The following is a 25,579-nucleotide window of genomic DNA, read 5'->3' on the forward strand; positions in this document are numbered from 1 at the left end:
GTTGCACTCCAGAAAGAACACTTTAAAAAAAGAACAACAAAGAACACTATCATAACACTTCATTTTTTATAAAAAAATGATTTGTTAAGATTATAATTACATGGTTAAACACCAACTAAACTTAATATATGAAATCTAACACTCCAAACGCATCCAAATTATTACTATGATATATTATAGAATCCAGAACAGAATTCAGAATAGAATCCAGAATAGAATCATATAAATATATTTTTTGCACGATTATTTTACATAGAATCATGTTATTTTTAATTTATATTTATTGTTAAACATGGTGGATACTGTTTTTATTCATGATAAAACGTTAATCACCTTAAAAATTGAATTTAATTCAAGTTTTTGATGAGATTCTACATTTGATTCTAAAGTGTTCTGTGTTGTTCCTTTTTTAAGAGTGTTCTGTTTTGAGCAATGGCCTATATATATATATAATTATATATTTAATATGGCTTAATATTTACTGACCATAGTTTTTAAATAAAAATTATATAATATTAATAATTATACATATAATATTATAACTTTTATTAATATATATATATATAATTTTATTAATATATGTATATTAAGATTTTATTTAAAAATTATGTGAAAGTTGTCGATGAAAAAAGTCCAGGAGCTATATAAATTTATTGTGTGCTAGTTATTTTTCTTTCTTTTACTATTTAAGTAATGTATTTATCATAATTTTGCTAACAATAAAAACATACATACAAATAATATTAAATTTTAAAAATAATTTTTGACACATGATACAAGATAAATTTGATATTTAATCATGAAAGGCATAATATAATATTATACAAATTACATATTATATACTAAAATATAATTATATTATGGTCGGTATATATTTTGTAAAATTTAAATATATAGGAGGTTTTTTTGGGGATGAAGTTGAAAGTGAAAATTTGGCTAAGTTAAAAATAAGAATCTGCTATGTCAAAAAAAAAATTTGTTGAAATACACGGAAATTGATAACAGTTAATGAAAACAAATGAGAAAGTGGGTCCACGTTTTACCCTAAAAACCAGGTAGTGAATTATTAGTGGATATGTATGTACGCTAAGATTTATTGTAAGGGTAAAACCTTTGAGACGGAAGTAGTTGCAAATAGCAATGATAATCAATCATGCGGGAAGCTCTCCGAAAAAGGTGATTTTTATTTTTCTACTCTCTCCGTCCTATGAGATTGTTAACTTTTACTGTTTGCACGTATTTTAATGTTTTTATAAAATATAGTTGCATGATATTTTTTTAATTTATTTTCTTTCTGAATAAAAATTTAAACATCAAACTTTTATTCAGAATTTTTTTTTCAAAAAATATCATGAAAATATATTTTAATGAGTATCTAAAAAATGTGCCGAAAAATGATGTTAACCATGCAACGAACAGAGAGAGAAGGGGAGTAAATTTATAAAAGCTCATGCATCTCCAATGGGAGGTGCCAAGAGGGGTGCTAATGCCACGTGGCATGACATGGACCGACACTCTCGTTGGCACCCTCATTGGAGATGTTGGAGTGTTATTGGGGTGCCAAAAGTTGGCAACTCATAAAATAGGGTGTCAACTTCATTTGTGGTCCCAATAACACATAAAATATAGATTTGGGGTCCCAATAATACATAAAATATTATTTCTCTATTAATAAAGTTTGCATCTTGGAGTGCCAACTATTGGAGTGTATTTTGAAAGAAGGGTGCTAAAAATAATTTGAAAGAATGTGAATATAAAATACAATATTTTGAATGATGTGTCAAAATTGGCACCCCTTGAAGGGTGCCAACCATCGGAGATGCTCTAAATGATTTTGATCCTCTGTTTCTATTTGCTCCTGGGAAATGCCACAGCACTAAAATAAATGTGTCATATGGCACTTGCTTCTTGATTCGCTACTCTACGGTCCACACACTCATAATAGTCCATTACTCCACCATTCTATATAAATAAAGTGTTACTCACACACCCCAAGCCACTACTTTAAGATATACTAGGAGTAAAATTATTGCCCTCAACAAAATAATACACAAAATCTGTCCTGTTACTCCGGGAATCTCACACTCACTGTGTGACAAGTGTGTGATAATTCAGGAAAAGTGTAAAGTAAAGATGCAAGCTTTGAGATGTTGTGGAGATAAAGGGCTTTTCTGCTTTGGAGATTCTCTTCTCAATACTTCTGCTGCTTCTGATATTTGTTTCTTGAGGCCACTCAGTTTTTCTCATAAATATGCTACTAATTCTGGCCTCTCAGTGGGTATACCTCTCCCTAAGAGAACACCCATCCGTCTCTTTTCTTCCGGGTCATCCACAGACACACAGGTCTCTCTCTCTCTCTCTCTCTCTCTCTCTCTCTCTCTCTCTCTCTCTCTCTCTCCCCCCCTCTCTCCCCCTCTCTCCCCCCCTCTCTTCCTCCCTCTCTCTCTCTCTCTCTCTCTGTGTACATTTGTATTAGAAAACCAACAATCCCATGTTATGTTTGATTAACTCAGTGGACAGTGATACTGATATTATATGGCTTAATGACCTTTTAGCCCTCGAAGTATGGGTGGAAGTTCCGATGCGGCCTCAAAGTTTAAAAACGTACCTTTCGACCCTCAAAGTATATTTGTCGTACTTTTTAACCCTTTTTAAAAATACCGGTATATAACGGGGTGGACAAATTTGACATTTCACACGTGAGGGTTAAAAGAGACATTTAACATTAAGGGTTGAAAGGAACATCTAATGTATTTTAATGTATTCTTTAGGGGTTAAAAAGAACGAAATGTGTACTTTGAGGGTTAAAAAGTACGCCCAAACTTTACCCCGTATATGAATTGTCAAGTTTATCCCTCGATTTATACCGGTATTTTTAAAAAGGGCTAAAAGGTACGACAAAGATACTTTGAGGGTCGAAAGGTACATTTTTAAACTTCGAGGCCGCATCGGAACATCCACCCACACTTCGAGGGCTAAAAGGTCATTGAGCCATATTATATCGGTTTTACCTGCGTTTTGTAGTTCAATGGCTACTACATATGTATGCTATCAGTATGTCAACAATTGTTCACAAATAAATTCCTAAATCAAGCTAATAATAATGTAGCTCAAATTGTGCAGCTATCATATTCACATTCAATATCAATACTTTCTCATCAAGTAATGCTATGCTAGTTGAATGATATAAAGTGAGTCAAGAATATGTTAGGTATAAGCCCATTACAAGGTAACATGGACTTTGGTGATCCAAAATATATAAGGATAATAATTGTATGTTTAGACAATTATTATAAAGAATATGTTTTGGTCACAAAGATAGAAGACCTAGTTGGAATTGGATTCTGATTTTAGTTGGAAATCAAAATTGGATTAGGACTATGTGTAGCTGTTTTAGAATTAGATTCTGATTTGTCTAGTTTGAGATGGTTATATATACATAGTCATATTGCGTTTGATAAGTGTGCTCAAGATGTAGACTTAGGTATCGCTTGCGGGCGGATGCATGAGTGGTAGGCTTGAGTATCCAAGTTTGGTTGATTGTATTATTGATAATGGGTTTGATTAATAATACAAGTTGAGACGTGGGTTTTCCGCGTCAAATATATTGTTGTGTGTGTGCTTTGCATTAGAAGTTGAATCTCGTGTTTTATTCCTAACAAGTGGTATCAGAGCGAGGTAAGGATCATGATAGACGAGGTTGGAGAAAAATTCGGGATTCAATGAATAATGTAAAGTACGATGTAGGTTTTGCTAGCAAGAAGCTGCGAAAGTGGGAAGAGACAAAATTACGTGCGGTATGACGGTTGACTTGCACCGTGGATCAATCATGATGGACTCAATATGGAAGAAGATTGGATGGTTCTTCTAGAGGCCGGAGGATTGTGAAAGCAAGGATCGGGTGACTCATGGATGGAAGAGCACTCGAGGTTGATGCACGTGATTTTGTAGATGGATATACCGTTTTGATAAAGAGCGGTGGTTCGGAGTTCATTAAAGTGAAATTTGGTGATCCTCAAAGTTTGGAAGAACGAGAAGCGGAGATTCTTGTTCGAGGGGAGGCATTGGCGGATGGACGCCGGTGTCTTCATCGTGATTGTTGATTGTATTGGGCTGAAGGGGAGGATTGTTAGGTATAAGCCCATTACAAGGTAACATGGACTTTGGTGATCCAAAATATATAAGGATAATAATTGTATGTTTAGACAATTATTATAAAGAATATGTTTTGGTCACAAAGATAGAAGACCTAGTTGGAATTGGATTCTGATTTTAGTTGGAAATCAAAATTGGATTAGGACTATGTGTAGCTGTTTTAGAATTAGATTCTGATTTGTCTAGTTTGAGATGGTTATATATACATAGTCATATTGCGTTTGATAAGTGTGCTCAAGATGTAGACTTAGGTATCGCTTGCGGGCGGATGCATGAGTGGTAGGCTTGAGTATCCAAGTTTGGTTGATTGTATTATTGATAATGGGTTTGATTAATAATACAAGTTGGGACGTGGGTTTTCCGCGTCAAATATATTGTTGTGTGTGTGCTTTGCATTAGAAGTTGAATCTCGTGTTTTATTCCTAACAGAATAGGATGTTCACTTCACAAGAATTAAACAGAGAAAGTAAGTGGTCTGGCTCAATTAATGTTGAATTTAAGAGTGACTGTTTGAGGAACTAATACGATGACCAATCAAATGCATCGAGGACGGGAACTTCGCATTCTATAAAGTTAAATTAAAAAATTGATTTTTATCTTGGTTAAACGATCATCTATTCTTCCAAATTTATGCTATTTTATGTTCAACACAAGGAGATTGATTTCTAATTTGTTGCTTTTATTGTGTAAGCAGATGCATGAAGAAACCCAAGATGACAAAATAGAGACTGATGACACTGCAAGTAAGCTTCACATAGTGATGTAGTGATGTGTAATCAAGAACTAGATTGGTGCATTAAGATGTATAAGCTGATTGTAGGACACTAATTCATCTTACTAATGTATCATATCCTTACTGTACAGACATGTCAAAAACTGTTCATGTGAGATTTCAGATGCGAAGAGAATGTTCCTTTGGCCAGCATTTTTACATTGTTGGAGACCATCCACTGCTCGGACAATGGGATCCATCAGAGGCTGTTGCTTTCAACTGGTCAGATGGACATGTGTGGACAACCGAGCTGGTAAGAACGACAGAACTTGTAACAATGATTCTCATGGAAGAGTTAATTTACTGTACCTGAATTCAAAATTTATACAATGTTGATACTGGTTTATATAGGATATTCCTATGGGAAAATGTATCAAGTTCAAGATCATACTGAAAGGTGGTTCAGAAAATATACAATGGCAACCTGGTCCAGACCGAATACTTCAAACCTTGGAGACACAGAACACAATAACTGTTTGTGAAGATTGGGATAGTCCAGAACTTCAGAGTATTGTAGAGGAGAACCTGACCTTTAATCAGATTGAAGAATCTATCATTACTGAAGAAGGAATAACCAGCTCTAACAAAGAAATTAATATTAATATAGATGAAAATATACCTGGGCGAGGATTGGTTAGAAATGCCGAGGAAAGCCCTGCTGATAATTCTGACGATGATATGAATGTGCTAATGGTAGAAGGTAATGACAGCATGATGGATCTTAAGGAATCAAAACTCAGTACAGAAGAGACGCTATCAACAAACAAACTGCCTCTTCTGCTACCTGGCTTGAATCCTTTGCCAAAAACTCAGCCTGAAGAGGAACCCCTAAAGAAAGTTGAAAAAAATATCCTTAATGAAGCCTCCTCTGTTGAAGCTGATATATTTGAGCTAAATATGCCAGAGGTAAAATGCCTGATTCTGCATCTGTTCTCATAATTCTGTTCCTCAAAGTTTTTTTAAATGATTTTTGTCTACTTCAATCACAAGATGCAGTTAGAGATTCCTTTCTGCTAAAGCAGATCAAATATTCACTGTAACTTCTTGTATAAATAATAAATAAAATGACCTCGTGGTAAGACTTTCTATAAAAAGACGCTATTTAATTGTTTACTTCAGAATACCATTCGGTGTGTGTGAGCAAAATGTGAAGTTGATAGACATGATTTGTGTGCAAGTTAAACAAATTATCACCTGAAAGCGTGTAGCATAGTTAGCATTTTTTTTAAATGACTTGTAGATTATGTTCAATGTACAAACCTGAAAAGTCACAGTAACATAGCATAAGAAAATATCAGTTTCCCCAACCACAAATTCGACTCTGACTTTAATAGAGGAGCATGTAATCTGTTTCCATCAAAAAAACATAGGATCAACTGTACAGTTAAAAGGTTTTCCATATGATTCACCCAAAACATAAGATATTAGTCTAAAAGTATCGTTTCCTTTTGACCTTTTCTATTTAACTGTACTAAGAGAACATAACTACTTGCAGTTGAAATTTGAAGAAGTCTTAGTTAAGGACTACCAAGAGTGGAATCAACCTGTTCAGGTGGAAAAGCCAGAATTTTTTGAAGATGAAGACGAGGACCATCCCAAGTCATTCGATCTTGTTTTAGTGAATGATGTTCACTGGGGTGTAAGAACTCTGCAGAAACTCATGGCTAAATTTCGCTTCTGGTAAAATCAATAGATGATCACAACTGAGGTAATCACCTCAGTTACTGTTTGTTGTCTTGGATATACTTATTTCAATGTTGCGCAATAAAACAGAGAACAGGATGTAATTTTGGCCAATGTCACATGTAAATACACCCACATGGCTAAAGTGTGTTGCACCTGTTCTCTTCTTTCTAGTTGGAGATTTAGGGGATAGAGTGCAATGCTTGGGTATTTCAAACACGATAGACACTTCAGTCTTTATGCTGAAATTCTAAGCTATTCATCCGATTGAACTCTAGTTAAATTCTGCTGAAAATGGAGGCCTCACAAATTTGAAGTTGCAAAATCTACTAAGCTACAACAGAGATCGAGAGATCAGTTTTTTATGTTTTGCCAAAGATAGAGAGAACAGTTTTTCAGCTATACAAGAGAGTAGAGACCACATGCCACATCTGAATATGCACAGAGCTTGCATCAAACGTAGAGTTTTTGTACTACAGTAAAAGCCTACTGCAGAATCAAGACGAAAACACTTAATTAAAAGCCTCTGATCGAGAAGAATGAGCCAGTAGCATCATTTCAAAATTCCCAACTGTAACTGAGTGCTGATCTCTTTTTACTGAACCACATTCAGCAAGTCAATGATGCACCTCATATACCTATAGGAATAGGAATACCAGTAATACAAAAACACTGAGTGCACTGATAAAACAGGATTGTATTACTCAATCAAATATTAACATATACAGTTCCGTTGTTTCTTACCTCTTACCTAAAAGCTCATTGAGGATATTCTGTTAGAATCGATTCAAATTGATTTCACATAAGTTCTACATCGCCTGTCCTACTGTCGGATTATAGGATAAATATGCACAATGACAAGCATACTAAACAGACCCGATTTGATTTTTAATCTGGGACAGATCGCAATAGCATTTTTCATAGAATCTATCAGACTGTACTTTACATAATTTGTAGATGCTAAAGTTCTAAGAACAATTGTGTGGTATTTACTGATTAGGATTATATCAGCTAAAGTTGGTCATTATTGATGCTCAATTTGGATTGAACCCATTATTCATTAATGCCAACCCATTATTCATTAATGCCGGTTGCATGAGGATTACAACATATTTACACACTTGAAACGAAGAAGGAATGCAATATTCCAAGGAATCACCCTTGAAAGTAGGAAGTCAGATATTGTAAGAGGTTCTATATATTAAAAGGGGGACGAATATGTCGTCGGTTAGTTACCTGTGGTTGAAAAAGAACGAAATCAGTATGTCGCTTCAGTCGGTGTAGACTGTTTGTACTCTGTATGAGTTGCCAATATAGAGATCAAGTCGTGAAAACTCTGCTGTTCGGCACGATTGCAGAGCTGATGCTTCTAGCAACACTGATTCGGGCCTCCCTGCCTGTGCAAGTATGCTCCTTGAACACAAGCCTGATAACATGATTAAGGTAGGAGGTGATGTCCTAATTTGATTGGTCAGGATCCCACGCAAGCCTGATAACATGATTAAGGTACGAGGCGATGTCCTAACTCGCTTGGTCAGGATTTGGATTGCTAACATAGTCACTTAGAGCAAATCTATAAGTGATGCTATACTATAGAAATAACACCACCTATAGCATTGCATTGGACTTGCTCTTACAACATCGTGCCTAAGGCATCAAGGCTCTCTTGGTTCCTAAAAACCTGCTGCTACTGAGTTTTTTCTTCAGCTTGAAACCTTTTCCTTGTAAACATGGTTCTAATCATGTCTCACTCACTCTCCCTCCCTCCCGCAGCATGTTCGCACGCTGCTTAGTAAACACACAGCTCATCAAGTCAAAAGCCATAGAATTAACAAGCTAAAACATCCCTAGATTTCTCTGTGGATCTCATCTAGCCAATATATAATATGCATGCTTAGTAATGCCCATTGAAGCAACTGGTATTTATCAATAATCTTTCATAAAATTCCTGAATCCAGAAAAAGTAGCTCAAACTTATTCAGTGCTATCACATGAAATGATACAATGCTCACGAAGAAATATAATTTAACATGGCATTACAAAAAGATTAGTTCAATGGAGCACAAATCTATTTTTAACTTTTATACATGAGCAAAAAGATTTTAGAGTCAGGCATACCATGTACACCAAGTAATGTCATATTTAACATGGCATTACAAAAATATTGGTTCATTCAAGCACAGATCTATTTCCAACTCTTAAACAGGAGCGAAAAGGTTTCAACAGCAAATGTCAGACAGCAAAAACAATCTGTTTCCAAAAGAATGCAACTGAAAACCAGAAGTGAAACATAGGATCAAGCGAACACTAAAAAAAACAGGACCACCATATGATTCTCGAAAAAATAACAGATCAGTCTAAAACCACAGGTTTATACTTTGAACTATGTTACTATACTGAAAGAACATTACTAAATGGAGTTGAACCTGCGGAAGTCTCCAATAATCACTGCCAGGAACATCATCGACCTATACAGGTTGTAAGGCCACAATATGTTGAAGATGACTAACTGCAAGATCCCAAGTCAGTTGATCTTGTTCTGGAAAACAATATTAAATAGGGTCTAAGAACCAAGCAGAAACTGTTAACCACATGAAGCTTTCAGTACAATCAATAGATGATAATGTGAAAATCTCCCTAGTTACTTTATCATTGCCTAGGATAAAGTTATTTCATTGGCGTGCCTTAAACAAAGAACAAAATAGAATTTTGGCCACTGCTGAACATAAATATAAACACGATTCACCTTGTAGTCTCGCACTTTTGTATGATTTATGAGAAAGCCTGTGCAGAAGTCTTTCGCACCTTTTTTTTCTTTCTAATAGGAATTCCAATAGGTATGTGTAATAATAAGTCCAGAACCGAATAATTGGAACTTGGACTCTGAGAAACTCCAGGTTGGGGTGAATATGTATGAGAAAGAATATTGAAACTCAAACAAATCATAAAATCTTTTTAAAATCTAAATATAATCCAACAACAATCACTACTACTGAAGTCAGAGAGAGGGCAGTTTCTAAACTATACTTGGGGGAGTCAATTTCGGGTAATGAGTCGGGTTCGGGTTGTCTTGCCCGATCTAATTTTTGGGTCAACCCGAACCCGAAACCGGATGACAATTTCAACCCGAACCTGACTTGTTCAATACGCAAATAACCCGAAAATGACCCAATTTGACCCAAAATCTAACTAAATGTAATTATTTAATTATTTTTATTATAATATATTAAAAATATAAATAACAATTTAATTAGATTATATGTGGATAATTTTTTTGAATAATATATAAATATTAGCTTATAACCCATGCGAGATGCGATGCACGGATGATTTTTATAATTAATAATTTTCTTATGTGTGTTTAAAATTAATAATTTATTTGAATATGTTGTTGACGGTATTCAAACCTAAGACCTTTAGTAGCATAGATATAGAAAATTCAATCTAACGATTCTAATTAATTTGATTTAAGTGATCTAACGGTGATAATTTATTGTACAGACTACAAACCAACATGACATTTGCATATTTACCTTTAATAATATAGTATATATATATGACAAATGTATGTGATTGGGTGATGTAAATTTATATATTATACATGAAAATATTTCGGGTCGGGTTCGGATACACTGGGTCAACCCGAACCCGACCCAAGTTTTTCGGGTAAAAAAATTACCCAAACCAAAATCGACCCAAGAACCCCGACCCCAATTCATACTTTTTTGAGCCGGGTTCGTGTCGGGTTTTGGGCCGTGTTGGATTTTGCCACCTGTGCCGGAGACAGCATGCTACATATGAAAATGCAGGGACTAGTCATCAACTGTAAACTTTTGTACAAAAGCAGAAGCTTGCATGCTGAATGAAGATACACAAAGCTAAAGCCTCGTATCAAGAAGAATGAGCTGTAGCATCAGGCTCTAAATTCCTCTGTAGTTTTGTCTGTTTCTTACTTTTACTTCTAATACTTATATGATAAAGCACTCTAAATATGTCGAGGACTCAAATTCTCAAATGACAGATAAATGACACAAATGTTTAAACAAGATATGTATTTCTCACCCATATTTTCATATATCTCTATTTCCTTAGTTTCTCCCTCTTGTTTGAAGCTCGTTAAGATATGCAGCAGTTAGATCCTTCATGAAGCAAAGTGACATCACACAGATCTCCCATCTCTCTTTAACTGTACAGCAGCCCTACTGTAAATTTATGATAAATAGGCAAAATGACAAGGATCCTAAAGCCAAATATTAATACCTGAATTTGAGGTTTGTACTCCTGCCTTGCAAACAGCCATGATTTGCTCTTCCAACAGCATTATTACAAGAGCTGCACTTCCAAAGTATACAGTAATTGTGCTGCTTTTTTAATCAGGTTTCAGATGTCATTATGTCAAATTTCACAAAGCATTGATGTGACTTGAATTTTCATGTATTACAAGTATTTGGATGAATGTTTCCAATTTAGTGCAATTTAAGAACATATTACCAAAAGTTTCCAGTTTTTTTCTTTCTTTCTTTTTTTTGGGGGGAGGGGGGGGCCATATGAGCATATATACCCAAAACTCCATTAGAAATATGAATGTTTTAACTCTTAATATGTTGATCATAATCCATGAAGGCAACTTAACCGTTGCTATTCTAATGATGCTGAGAAACCTTTTCAGTGGTAGATGATACGCCAAGGTATTTTTTGTTTAGAATTTATTTCTAATTTTAGCATCTATAATCTTTTTCATAAATATTACACATTATTATTCAGGAATAAGCTAATTGTAATGGCTTAGATATATTAACTAATACTAAATAAGTATATTTTTATAAATATTCTAAATTTATAGTTATATGTAATCCTCAAGAAAGAGAATGTTTCTTTTATTTATGTCCATATTATACAATATTATTCAGGAACCGGCAAGAATCTTAATGAAACTTAACTGAATATGTATTTAATTTATATTAGGTAGGTAGATTCTTATGCATTATTGATTCTTAGTGAATTTGTTTCATTTAATTATCACGGCCGTAATATTGAGAATAAGAAATATATAAGTATTTTATTATTTACTTTTGTTCCAAAAGTAATTGGCTTTCCGTATACACTCTTGTGATACTCATTATTAATTAAAGGCATATTCTCTACAGTGACATTATACAATTTGATTTTCAACTGGTGCCATTACATTTTTGACTTCTACTCTTGGTACTCTTAAGCTTTGAATTTTCTATTCAAAGCAGCCTTTCATAGATAAAACGCTAAATATACATTAAATGTACAAGTGTGCCACATATACAAGTCAAAAAGGTAGTGACGCTAGCTGCAAAGGCCAATAAGTTAATGGTAATATAACAAGAGTCAAAAAGATAGTGATGGGAGCTGCAAAAGCCAGTGATTAATGATAATACAGGATTAATGATAATACAGAGCATATAAAAAATTATGCCCAAAACAAGATATATATTTCATTTTCAACAAGCTTTTAAAGTACAATAAACACTATTTCAGTTTCCCACCCAACACATAAAATACAGAGAATATTAAAGATATGCATTTAGTTTATTGGATATAACTTTCCTTCTTTTAATTATCTTTCCTTTTTCTATTTAAAATTAATTTTTCAAACTATTATATGTACAATAAAATACAAAACCCTTGGCAAAAAAAACAAAATTCAAAACTTATAATTTATCTCTCTTATCCTCAATGACAAGATTTGTTACTAATTCAGTGCTTAATAAATTAATCAACTACATATGTCGTGAAAGCCCAATTAATCAAACGAAATATCCTAAACCTGCAAAGTCGTTTGTACATTTTAGAATAGTAATTCAAAATTATTTTTTGATATATTAAGAATTGTGGGTCATGTTCCATTCAGAACCCTTAGCCTAAGAACCCTTAGAACTTTTAGCCTTATTTCTACTATTCATTAGGCTTCTGTAGTAGAACTGCACATGCGAAAAATGTCGTGTTAATGTATTATATGTTGAAATTATTTTTGAACACAGGCACCGATGCAAAAAACATGTATTTAAATTTAGATCCTCACAATCTATTTAAAATTTAGGGTTCTGCAAGAGAACCTTAATGGTTCTAAAGTTCCATTTTAAGGATTGGTTCTCTCTTGAGCGCGACCCTATTGTTTCCTTAACTATTAAATTTTTAGCAGCTGTATGATCACAAATTAGGTTTCCATCTATTTTATTTTACTTATCATTGTTAGCTAATATTTAGGCTTATTACTTACATAAATATGCATCAGATGAATACACACAAATTTGAATATAACTAGCTCTATTGTTAAATAATTTTTCCTTATCTTTTTCATTCAAAAAATCAGATGGTATCCAAGAGCTCATATTACCAAAAGGTATGTAAGAATTTGAGAAAAAACATAGCAACGACTTCCAAGAAGATATCAAATAGATTTTATTAAGAATTGACTATTAAAATGAAATCTCATATGCGAGGTTTAGGTTTACAAAAGTGGGTCGAAACTTAAAAGGGAGAAGTGGGTTGAAACTCCGAGGGATATGCAACCTTTCCAAACCTTAAATCAAATCAAGATCCAACATTAGATTAAATCAAGGCTCACAAAGAGGAATTACCAAAGGCTCGAATAGTCAAAATTCATGTTGTTGTGTTGGAATCAATTTTGACAAGAATCATGACTTGTGATAAGGCACAAGAATTGTGTGTAGACGTCTTAAATCTAAAGGATTTGGGACTTTCACGGTGAAGACATCGAATGAGATTGTTATGAAAAATTGATGGTTGTGGTGATACGGTCTTTTGAACTTGATTTGTCGCAACATACAAGAGGTGCCGTCTCCAACATACAAGTGGGTTGAAACTCCGAGGGAGATGCAACCTTTCCAAACATTAATCAAATCAAGATCCAACATTAAATTAAATCAAGGCTCACAAAGAGGAAATAACAAAGGCTCAAAGCGTCAATAACATATGTTGTGTCAGAATCAGTTTTGACAAGTATCATGACTTGTGATAAGGCACAAGAACTGTGTGTAGACAACGTCTTAAATCTAAAAAAGGATTTGGGACTTTCACGGTGAAAGACATCGAATAAGATTGTTATGAAAAACTTATGGCTGTGGTGATATGGTCTTTTGAACTTGATTTGTCACAACATACAAGATGTAGCGTCTCTGCCTTTTCATTTTTCGACTCCATTGTTGCCCACTAGTGGCCTGAGTAATGAGTAAACAAATCAGTGCTAATATAAGGAATATATTGATGAATATAAGTAATTAATATAATCGTGATAATACATATATAATCTGAAAGACATATACAAGGAATGTAATCAATATATATAAGTATTACAATTAATATAAACAAAAATACCAAAAAATGAATTGTGTGTACAAAAATCGTGTATTTATACATAGTAAAAATATACGTGTGTGTGTTATTCAATGTTTATGTGTATATAAACAAGGGATATTCTCTATGGTACACTCGTAGAATTGGCTTTTCTCAATGGTATTATCATATTTTTGACTTCTAACTCTGGACTCTGGTAACCTTGTACTTATGGTTTTGCACACATATATTACCCTCATGTTATGTGACATTTAATAGAATTGATTTTAGATTGTAAAATAAATTGAATATTTGAAATCTTTGTACAAAAATACATGAAATAGACTTTTAAATCATATAAATCGGAATCAAACTAAGTGAGATATTAAATGATCAAAGTCCAGTTAAGAAGTTTGTAGATTTCTCACACAATTTAACTACAATTTATATGATTCAAAGGTCTATTTAATGTTTTTTTAATAAGGATTTCAAATATACAATTTATTTTACAATCTAAAATCAATTTTGTTACGTTTTACATAACATGAGGGTATTATATTTGGAAAATCATAAATACAAGGTTACCAGAAATAGAAGTAAAAAATCTGATGGTACCATCGGGAAAAGCCAAATTTCACGAGTGTACCATAGAGAATGTACCAGGGAATCCCCCGAAACAAGTATCCATCATGAATACAAAACTCTCTCGGAGATGGGGAACTAGAATACCAAAGGCTAGCATAGATCTTCCCAAAATCTCGACAGAAAGGATAATCCTTGATCATATGTGCAAATTCCACTACCTCTACACAGAAGTGTTAAGGATAACATACACCCTACTACGTGCATCAACGACTTCGATCTCGCTACCTTTGCCCCAATGTCTAAGCACAAAGGTATACTCTTGAACAAACTCAAACCACTTGGCATATCGATGGTTAAGGTTCTTTTGGGCGTTAATATATGATAACTCCTGGTAATCAGAGTAAAGCACAAACTCTTTAGGCACAAATAATGTCACCAGTACCTAAATGCTTGAAGTACATCATAAAACTCCTTCTCATATTTGGTATATCTTCTCTTGGCCTTATTAAGCTTTTCACTAAATAAAGCTATAAGATGGCCCTCCTCACTCAATATACCACCTATACCTATACCTATGTCAGAGGCGTCACATTCCACCTCAAAGACCTTAACCAAATTTAGTAGAGGACTGGAGCATGTGTCGGCCTATCTTTCACCTCTGTAAAAGACTCTCACGATTGACTTAGACCACACAAACTCCCCCTTCCTCATGCGTAGCAAATGGGAGCCATAATGGAGCTAATGTCTTTAATAAACCTCCTATAAAAGATAGTTAATCCATGAAAACTTAAGCACTCCATGAATGTTGAAAGGTTCGGGCCACTCTCGAATGGCCTTTACCTACTTGGGATGAGCAAAGACCCCAGCCTTAGAAGCAACAAATCCAACAAAAATCATACAGTCACATGGAAAGAACACTTCTTCAGCTTCACATACAATTCTCATGTTAGAGAGCTACTAGAATAGACATAAATGAAATAAATGCTCCTCAAGGGTAGAGTTATAGATGAGTTCGTCGTCAAAACATACAACAACATATCTATCAACAAATGGACAGAGCACCTCATTCATGACTCTCATGAACATACTCGAGGCATTGAATTGCCCAAATGGTAGGACTAATAACTCGTATAGTCCATCTACTATCTTCAAAGGCAGTCCTCCATTCATCTCCAGATAAAAATCTGATGGTATCCTCTCCATAAATCTACCTTTATGAAGTACTGGGCTCCAACAATTATATTTCACAAATCATCAAACCTAGGTCTAGGAAACATGTACCATCCTCAAAATACCATCAACCTTTGGTGTGAACCTAGGAAGCATGGGTGCGGGGATACGTAAATTCGTGAAAGTTGAATATATAGGGATACGGGTGCGGTGGGATACGGTAAATAAAATAATATTTTAATATATATATATATATATTATATTTAATATTTTGTTAATAAAAACTTCCATTTAAACTACTGTATTTTTAATTTAAACACATATTATTTAAATTCTACTAACATTATTGTAAAAGGTCACCTCTTTTCAAGGCAACCATTCAGTTTGTTAATAATAATACTCCATTCTAACTGGGAAAGCGTGTTGTCCATGTGACTGACTACTCCCCTGCATGTACAGTACTCCTATTACTTTTGCTTCTTCCCACACACGTACATAAAGTCAACAATCAATAATTCACATTCACATCTATACTTACACAACATATAAACACACAAACGTAAACATACATATACACATGGATATTCAAATCGGACCATGTATCCACCACAACATAGATTATGATCTGCAAAGAAAGAATGGAGATGGCAGAAGAAGAAAGCTGGCTGATGGTGGTGAGTTGGTTCTGGAGACCAAAAAAATTACCAAAAATGCCCCTCCCTCACCCCCTATTCCGCACCCCCACGAATCTCGTTAAAGAAATACGGCGACACGCCAGGTGGCGCACTCCGTGCGTATGCTGCCGCACCGCCGCACCCCTCCGCACCGGGGGCGCAGTGCACCACCACCTGAGGGCCGCACCCCTGCTTTCTAGGTGTGAACATGGTTGGTACAGCACACGAGCTAAGACTCTCTCACACAAGTCCCTTACTCAGCTACTCCTCAAGCTTTCACCTCATCTCTATCAGCTCAGTGTGTTTCATTCTATTATATGGCAAGTTGGATGATCCGGGGACTAAGTCAATAGCGTGAAGGATATCTTCGGAAGGTAGCAACCCTTTGGTGGCTCATCAAGCATAACATCTGCAAATTTATCAAGAATCTGTTGAACATTCCTAGAAAGCTCATTATCCCTCTCTACTCTACAACCGCATCCTTCACCTTTCTAGCAACTAGCATTACACGGCCTTAGAGTCTAAGACACATCCCTCGAACTCACTCCTCAAAACATGGAAGGTTTGGTTAGTTGTGTAAGTATGTTATTGGCCTTTACTTCACTTACAGAGTCTCCCCGGGCCTAGTTGGACACAAAATGACCTTTTGGCCATTGTGCATGAACACATAAGTGTTCAGCCGTGAATCACATTATGGTCATATATCCAGTGCATGAACACATAAGTGTTCAGCCGTGAATCACATTATGGTCATATATCCAAGGTCGCCTGGGAAAATATGAGCGACATCCATAGAAAGGACATCACGCCAGACACTCTCAACATTGCCCTTCAGGATGGAAACGGTATAAGACATCTATGACTAACAGCAATCGATGTCGACGTGTTGCTGACCCAAGCAGCACCATATGGATGTGGATGTGGCTCGGTCTTTAGCTTCAACCGTGCAACGGCGATCTCAGCCACCACGTTCCGAAAACTCCCCCATCAATTATGACTTCAGATGACACTCCCTCAACCCTAATAAACATATGGAAGATAGAGGTCCTCCTCGTTCTTAGTTTCAATTTAAGTAATTTTAAACGGTGATTGTGGAACTGGTTTTAGTTTGTATTTAAAAATTGGTTTGTATTTGATCATTAGCCATATATATATATGAAATAAACATGCAGCATTTATATATGTATTTGCTTCATCGTTTTACAATATTCATATATGATTTTATCCAAAAAGTAACGGTACAAAGGAATACATACAACATGCACTAGAACATATTAATTGCTCTTTACTCTGCAATAAACATACAAGTTAGCAATTACATAAGAAACAATACAAGTAACTTTGGAAAAAATGTAAAAGCAATAGTAATATATTGTTAATGAAGAGATATATGAACTGACCACCAAATTCTTACCTCTAAAAATTAATCCACGCCAGAGGACAATTGTAACAACATGAAACCAGCTTCGTCTACTTGTTTTTGCAGATATGGTGCGACATAACACATAACATAGGAAGTGGATTTCCCTTTATGCATCCTTCATTTCATCAAAACAACACATAATTTACAGATAAAACAATATTAAATGTGTCCAACAGCACAATTGTACACCTCAAAATTTGTATCCATTGAATACATACATTTGACCTGGATGGATTTAGTTAGGACTGACTGTATCCCATAAATTTCTCTGGTATTCAGAAGAATGCTAATCAAACTCTTGTTTGATAACTTCAGGATGAGACGAAACATATAAAACATAGTTATTTGCAACAGTAAAATGCCAAAATTATTAGTTACTATCTTTTAGCTAGATAGTAGAAAAAATTTACAAGAAACAGTATAGTAACAGTACTAGTAGTTAAAAAAATTATGTAAACCATAATCTTTGAAAAAGAAATGGTTCACCTTCGTAAAACAGGATCCCCGTTTTCTTAATTGACATACAAGTAATGAAAAGTTGTAAACGTCTACCACAGAGACAAATATGGCTCAATATAAGTCTGCCACAAAAATATGAACTACTGTATGCACATAGAAAGAGTGCAAGATGTTAGAGTGTGGCCATAGGATGCTTTTACAACGTCAAGTCTATGACAGGTACAATGCCATAATGTCTAATTTAGTTGGCCTCAGTAATCTAGTCCGCATAGTACCACCAAATACAAGAGCAATAGTCCTAGGAAGGACACATTATCACAATCAATCATCATTATTTCTAGTAGAACTTGAGGGGCATGACAGCTATTAAGATTGTCAGAAATTCAAAGCTTGTGATATTCACCCCCTCGGTTCACATGACTAGTAAATGAAACTTCCATTTGATACCTATTGATGATCATGCATTATTCAGACCTGACAATGTTGAGCACAACATTAAGTTTGGTGTTTATGTTTTCAAAATCTAAAATGAAGCATGAAAGTATGGAGAGATTAAGTGCCATATTTGGGTTTCACTTCATGTACACGAAACAAGTAAATAAAATAACAATAATGTATTATTACTAAAGATATATTATTTTCAATAATAAATTAGATTCAAATATTACGCTAGAATTATATAATATTATAGGACAAAATATTAATATATTTAATAATATTTTAACAACTTTTCGAACAAAATTAATTTCTTTTGGAGAAGTTCCACGTCGGTACAAGCAAAAGTAAATTTGTATAATGGGTCATGTTCTCGTAGTGCAGTGAGGTATATGGAATGATTTTTGTGTCATCTATGGATTTTTGGGTAGAAGTACAGCCAGAACTCATCACTTAGCCTAAGAGCAAGGAAGCGGATGCATAACACAGGGATATAAGGATTTTACAAATCTATACTTTGGTGAGTAGAGTTCAGGAGATATATCATATATAAAGATTCCAGATATATTTTCGTTTTATGGGTGATAAAAAGTCATCAACATCAACAATTGTAAATTATATAAGAACTGTATATTTGTATCACATGCATATTAATCATATAAAACATAAAATATAAAAACACATAAGAAGTTAAGTCACCACTGACCATTATTAAAATTTTGATTGTCAAGTTACTTGATACTAATTTGAAGTATGATGTGTAATATCAAAATAATAGTTGGGACTGTGCGAGTATGCAAGTATTACATTGTCACATAAAATGTATATAGGACACCTAGTGAGTAGTGAGTAGTCACTCAAAAGCTTGGGAAAAAGAAAAACGAAACCAGGGAAAAACGTTTAAGTGTTGAAACTGCAAATTGCATAATAGCCATACCAGCTAATTTTTGAAGTGCATCCTCAGCAGCCTTTTGCTGAGCATCCTTTTTAGTGTTACCTCTCCCAGTGCCAACTTTCTGACCACCAAAAAAGACCTGCACAAACAAACAAGAGTATATAGGAGTACAGGATGGTAATTGGTAAATTACCATCAGACAGCTGTATAGAAGTACTTTTTAGTTGGTACAGACTTTTCCAATATTTACAACTTGCAGCATAAGCATGCAACTGCAGCATATACCATGCAGATATTCCTTCCACTGAAGTATATCATATGTTATTAGCAGAGTACTGTGCATCTCAGAGATTTCTTAATGTCTGGTGAAGAGTATGTGATTTGAATAATTTTAGCAGTTAAACTCATAAATCCAAAGTAGCAAGGAGAGCACATCAGATATGGAATTTCAATATCTGAAGCTGCCTCTTGTGCTACATGACTGGCAATGTTCATCTTAACAATGAAAATGGCAATAACACTAGAATCAGAAGTTATGGTTGGTGCTAAATTTTACGTTCAGATTCTTTTCAGGGCATTTACTTGTAAAAAAATTATGCTAACCAAATCTCCAGTCTTCAACTAAACAAGAACGAGTAGCTACATGCAACATGTGTTATTTTTATAATAAAGTAACTATTTCACTAACCTCAACAGAAAACTGTAAATATTCATTGATGCCTACAACAGACTTATATTCAACCTGCAATTTAGAGGATTCGACTGAAACTTAAGAAGCAATGATTAATTTTATGCTCAAATCTGAATATATTGGTAATCATACCTCTAAGCAACATCTCTTTCCGATTTCTTGCAGCCTTTCAACATACATAGAAGGCGGAAGCAATTTTCCTTTTCCGCCATAATACATACTGCTCCCTAAGTATGACTGATTTTCATTACCACCTAAAAAGAGAGAGCAAAATATGGTAACTATCCCTTCGAAAATATTTAGATTATTTAAAACAGCAAATCACACCATATATAGTTTCTCGTTCTGGAGCTTCATATATAAGGACTAGGATAGTACAAATAACAGAATCTTTTCTTTAGGACCCTTAATGTCATGTATCTGCAGTAAGAATTTTACAGATCACATGATAAGAAAAGTTTGAACATGATCAAAAAGGATGACAACATCAGAAAACAAAAGAGAATTATTGATTTTTCACTCAAAGTGTACATATGCAAAGTTAATTCAGTGGGCACTGAAATTTGTAAGAAAGAATTACTTCAGGGCAGAAAACAAAAGAATAGAATCAAAAAATAAAATATTTAAGAGTAATTTATAAATGGCATGAAGCCCTTCTAGCTTTCACCACTAAACTTTCACCTGATAAAGAATGTCGACCTGAAAATTGATCACTAATCTTTAGTTTAAGTTTCTATATGATATAAACCATTAAGGCCCAAAGGCTAACTGTTAGACCTCTGGCCCAAGTTCTAAAACCTCTGAGATTGATGGCTCAAACTTCAGTAGAGGCATCATGTGTAGTAAATATATCATGAGATATCTAAGGAAAGAAAAGAACACATTGCAGCGCTGAGTACTCTTAGAAACCTGATGAATGGGATCCTTCTAAAAGATTCCGCAGCTCTGTTTCATACCTTTCACGTGCCTGCAAAAATGGTAAGCGTAAAATTATGGATTAAGACTACGAAGCTAAAACATACATGTGTAAACCAATAATTGGAAAAACAATTTTAAAAATGAAATTAAAATATTGCAAACAGACCTCTGTACTCTTTGATTCCACCAACTGTGAAGACAATCCTACATATAAAGCACCATCTGTAATATGACTGAGTGAATTCTGATGAATGTGCTGTCTATCAGGTTCAGATGAACCACATCCTCGTACTTTTGCCAACCAACCTCCCTGTTATATAGGTCGGATTTTTTGACTTGTTGTATGTAATAGAAACTAGAAATCAATACCTAAATATAGTTAATAACCGATTTGGGGCAATACTTACATATTAGGTTGGACCTGGATTACTAATATACAAGCACCAGCCGCAATAAAAATGTATATATACTAAATCAAACCTATATACCTCTGGAATCATGTAGGTACTGACATCAGGCGGTAATGGCAGGTTTTTGACTTCATCTTCGTAGAATAGTCTACAGACTCTTCTTGATAGATTGTCGTCAAATTCTCTGTTTGACAATGTCAACAGTAAGTCAATATGTATAATTTGAATTGTAATAATATCTCACTGTATACACTCTAAATTCAGACAAGCACAACTTATCCAAACTATTTAATGTGGAAAATAAAAGCACTACTATCAAATCAAGTTATACTTACTTGAAGAAACAACCTCTAACATTGCATGCGACGTTCCTTGCCACACAGAGAACTGGAATGCCATTTGCAGTCTTCCCAGTATAATTATTTTATAAAGAGCAGAGGAAAATGATACAAAAGGTAAACTGATTATATATCAATACAGTACACAGTGTTTGGGAGTATATTGATGCAAAAGCAGAGCCTCATACCTCTGCCAGAGGAGCACGATACGGAAGAAATGCTGGAACAACTTGAACTCGAGGTTGATCTATGTCTTCCCAAACTTTCAAACGATCATCGATGACCATTGCCATCCCTCGATGGAACTTTTGATCTTGGAAGACCCTGTTCAAAGACTTCTTATGACCTATTAAATTGAATGAAGAAAAAGGTAAACAGGACCTTGATTGAATAAGATATATAAAATGAATAGTTCTTGGGAGTAAAGTACAGCTACAAAAAGGAAAATGTGGAAAGTATGTCAACATCAACAATATATACTTGCCCGAGTTAACAGATACAATACGGGCTGATAGTTGCTTAGGATCAATTAGTTGTGCTTCTGGGTCAAGCAATCGCCACATCTCTAATGCATAATTTCTTTCAGCCATTGTACACACATAAACTTCAAATCTTTTCCGCTCTTTTGAATTCAGGTGTCTTCTTAAGTCCTCCCAAGCAGGCCGCAACCTGGCAAGCACGCTAGTGTCGCGTATCTGCAGTAGTAAGAAAACAGTGTTTACTTCAGACAATAAAGGAGAACCGGCGCATTTAGGATTACCAAAATACATACACTTCTTCACCAAAGCATTGATCTTGATCAATTTACACTGTAGAAGATTTGAGTACAACAGTATAAATGCATCTTGAACAACATATAACAGTAAAGAACCAGAGCTATGCCCAAGCTCTTGATGATTTTGGAATTTTTCTACTATCTTATGATTTTATTGTTGGGACTTAGAAAGAGATATGGAAGAAAATAAATAGATTTTGGAAATTTGGATACGAGAAAATGAATTTTGAAGGTTGATGCATGCATTTTTCCTCATTTGAATTTGATAAGAGCACTTGATGGAGTACCAATGAAGTTCAGGTTATCACTTAAGTTTTAAGTGTGCGGTAAGTATTATAAAAGCCTCCTACCAAGGAACTGATTTTGCTTTCAATACAAACTAAATCTACGATTGCGGACCTATAACAGGGTCATCAAACTCACATGGCCTCGCCTCCCCCATAACAATCAAGGTGGGTTGGACACTTACCCATAAATTATCGCCTTTTCGTAGGTTGACTGCTAAGGAAGTAGGTAGCCAGCTAGCTCATAAATGCAATTCATATAAATCAAATATGATTAAAAAAACAGTCAGCTTAAAGCAGACTTCAACTAATGCGAAAGTTAAGATTTTATCCTAGGCATATATGTTGCATGGATACAATTTGCTGAAATAGGTGTCTTTTGTTTCAGCTTGGCAAAGGGTTCCTTTATAACGCAATCGACTCTCATGTAATAGCTTGCTTGCGCCAAAGATGTTAAAGAATTGACATACACTAATTTACTCTGAGTCAAATTTTATTTTCAGCAGATATATTGGCCTGCATATTTACACTATGTTAATCAGATTTTCCAAGCAGCTCCACTAGCATAAACATAATTGCAGACCCTTAAGAAATTTAATAACAATACAAAGTATCAGATCCAGATAAAATCCACTCAGGCATCCAAGAAACACTGCATGGGCGTATAGACAAAAGTAACAGAGAAGTTAATGCTCTATCACCTTACATGTTCTAACAATTACGGAATAACTACACTAATCTTTCAACATGTAGAAAAAAACACTCAGTAGACATTTCATCATTTTATATACAATTGTGTCGATTTAACCAAACTGCACTCTACATTAACCCCAGCAAAACCAATTGCAGAACTTAGATGCAGGATAAAATACAGAAGAATTATGTGGCTAATATCTGACCTCTGGATTAATGCGAGTTAAGACTATGCCCCTATCCAGCAATCTTATAACAGGACGAACAATACGATCCTGACTTTCGCAAATCTTAACCACCTCTGCTTGAACGTTGTAAACATTTCCACTGTCAACAACCGAATCTCGATCGATGTATTGCTTTAGTAACCTTTGATCTTCTTCATACAATGCCATTTCAGCAAACATTCCCGATTTTCGAACTGGATCAGTTTCTTTAGCAATTTTAATCCGTAAACTAGCAATTTTATCTCTAAACGACCTCATCGTATTGCCCACAATAAGCGTTTCATCGAGATCAAACACAATCCAGAGACATCTCAGATCCAACATACGAAGACAAACACTGTACAAACCGGACGGAACTGTATAGCACCAAAAACATGGACAATTTTTGTACTTATTTACCATTGCCACTAAATGCAGCTCTTCTTCTCCCAATAACACCACTCCTGTCTGCAAATTCAGATATAAGTAATTATTCACCAAACTAACTGATCAATATACAACTACAACATCAAACATAATACAAAGGAAATTATCTTTCATCTGTATAACTGCATTCAGAAAAATTAATTTGCTCAGAATTGAATAATAAGGTGCTACCGTGCTAGTATAGACAACTTTGCATCGGCCAAACCAAACAGTAATCTCTCTCTCTCACACACACACACTAATTTCACACACAATCTGCCACAGACACAGACTCTCTCCCTTTCACACACTAACCAACAAACATCTATGACTTACACACAGAATTGGGCATTAGCTGTGTATATCACCGACGCAAATGCTCTCTCCCCCAATTACACACAGGATGAGGTTTTAATTGCGTATCCGACACAAATGCATACCCTCCCTCCCTCTCTCTCTCTCACACACCTTGCACGCTAACAGATACATTAAATTACTAATATCAATATGTAACACAATTAGAATATATCTCCACACCAAAACACACACATATTATACACACCAACGCAACTACTCTATCTCACACACTTACTCACCACAAACACACACTAATTCAAACAAAAAACATTATCAAAATCACTTGCATGTATCAGCATTAACCGTTACCTACGCACACAATCACACTCTCATTCAAACAAAATAAAAACAGTTCAAACACACTAAATCTCAACACAAAAACTACCTGACGATCACGAATACAATCGATATAGAGCGAAAACAAGTCCGAATACTTATCCTCCGCCTCGAGCTTGCACAAAACCGGAGACGAAGCGATCATATGCGCAACAGAGTGAGGCGAGCAGCGATTACTCTTCGGCGAGAGACAATGAATTCGAATCTCATTGTTCGGGAACTCGAAATTCGAGCCTTCCACAGCAACAATATTCAATTCTCCAATACAATTGTTCTCATAATAGACCTTACATTTGAGCCCTAACTGACTCATTTTAGAAGATTGAGCAGAGAGATTGTAGATACAGGGGTTGTATGTATAGGGAATGAATTTGAATTGAGATTGTGAGTATGTGACTAGTACAGTGAGTGCTTGTTTGGTATGAACTGTGAAGTGAGAGAGAGAGAGAGAGAGGAGTGGGGTTTACACGAGGGCGAGATATATGTGTGTACAGGTGGGACAGGTTCGCTACAGTGGGGCTGCTATATGTTAGTAAGTTTCAAATTTTTAATAATTTGAAATATTATT

At 34.9% G+C, this 25,579-nt stretch overlaps 2 protein-coding genes across 19 annotated transcripts; one reads left to right on the forward strand and one right to left on the reverse strand.

The window, feature by feature from the left end:
- Positions 1–1,920: 1,920 nt before the first annotated feature.
- Positions 1,921–6,935, forward strand: LOC108218578 (uncharacterized). The gene is made up of 5 exons (XM_017391578.2): positions 1,921–2,343; positions 4,850–4,898; positions 5,020–5,180; positions 5,279–5,833; positions 6,423–6,935. The coding sequence occupies exons 1-5, from the start codon at positions 2,134–2,136 to the stop codon at positions 6,609–6,611; spliced, it is 1,164 nt and encodes a 387-aa protein (XP_017247067.1). The 5' UTR covers positions 1,921–2,133; the 3' UTR covers positions 6,612–6,935.
- Positions 6,936–7,083: 148 nt separating this feature from the next.
- LOC108218576 (RNA polymerase II C-terminal domain phosphatase-like 2) lies at positions 7,084–25,474 on the reverse strand. 18 transcript variants are annotated; one of them, XR_001806456.2, is made up of 15 exons: positions 25,061–25,473; positions 23,893–24,360; positions 22,419–22,629; positions 22,123–22,280; positions 21,932–22,002; positions 21,675–21,780; positions 21,353–21,496; positions 21,178–21,235; positions 20,401–20,522; positions 20,266–20,319; positions 19,620–19,716; positions 10,871–10,942; positions 10,673–10,796; positions 9,037–9,149; positions 7,084–8,395 (listed from the first exon to the last, which is right to left on the reverse strand). XR_001806456.2 is itself a non-coding variant. In XM_017391573.2 (14 exons), the coding sequence occupies exons 1-13, from the start codon at positions 25,322–25,324 to the stop codon at positions 10,699–10,701; spliced, it is 1,923 nt and encodes a 640-aa protein (XP_017247062.1). In that variant the 5' UTR covers positions 25,325–25,473; the 3' UTR covers positions 8,745–9,149; positions 10,673–10,698. The 18 variants fall into 18 exon arrangements, 2 of the variants coding, with proteins under 2 accessions (XP_017247062.1, XP_017247063.1); XR_010290906.1 differs by lacking the exon at positions 7,084–8,395 and adding an exon at positions 9,357–9,493 and having other exon boundaries at positions 8,745–9,149; positions 25,061–25,474; XR_001806455.2 differs by lacking the exon at positions 7,084–8,395 and adding an exon at positions 8,745–8,880.
- Between the last annotated feature and the right edge of the window lie 105 nt (positions 25,475–25,579).

This window comes from Daucus carota, chromosome 4 (genome assembly GCF_001625215.2).
Source record: "Daucus carota subsp. sativus chromosome 4, DH1 v3.0, whole genome shotgun sequence".
In the NCBI taxonomy this organism is placed as follows: domain Eukaryota; kingdom Viridiplantae; phylum Streptophyta; class Magnoliopsida; order Apiales; family Apiaceae; genus Daucus; species Daucus carota.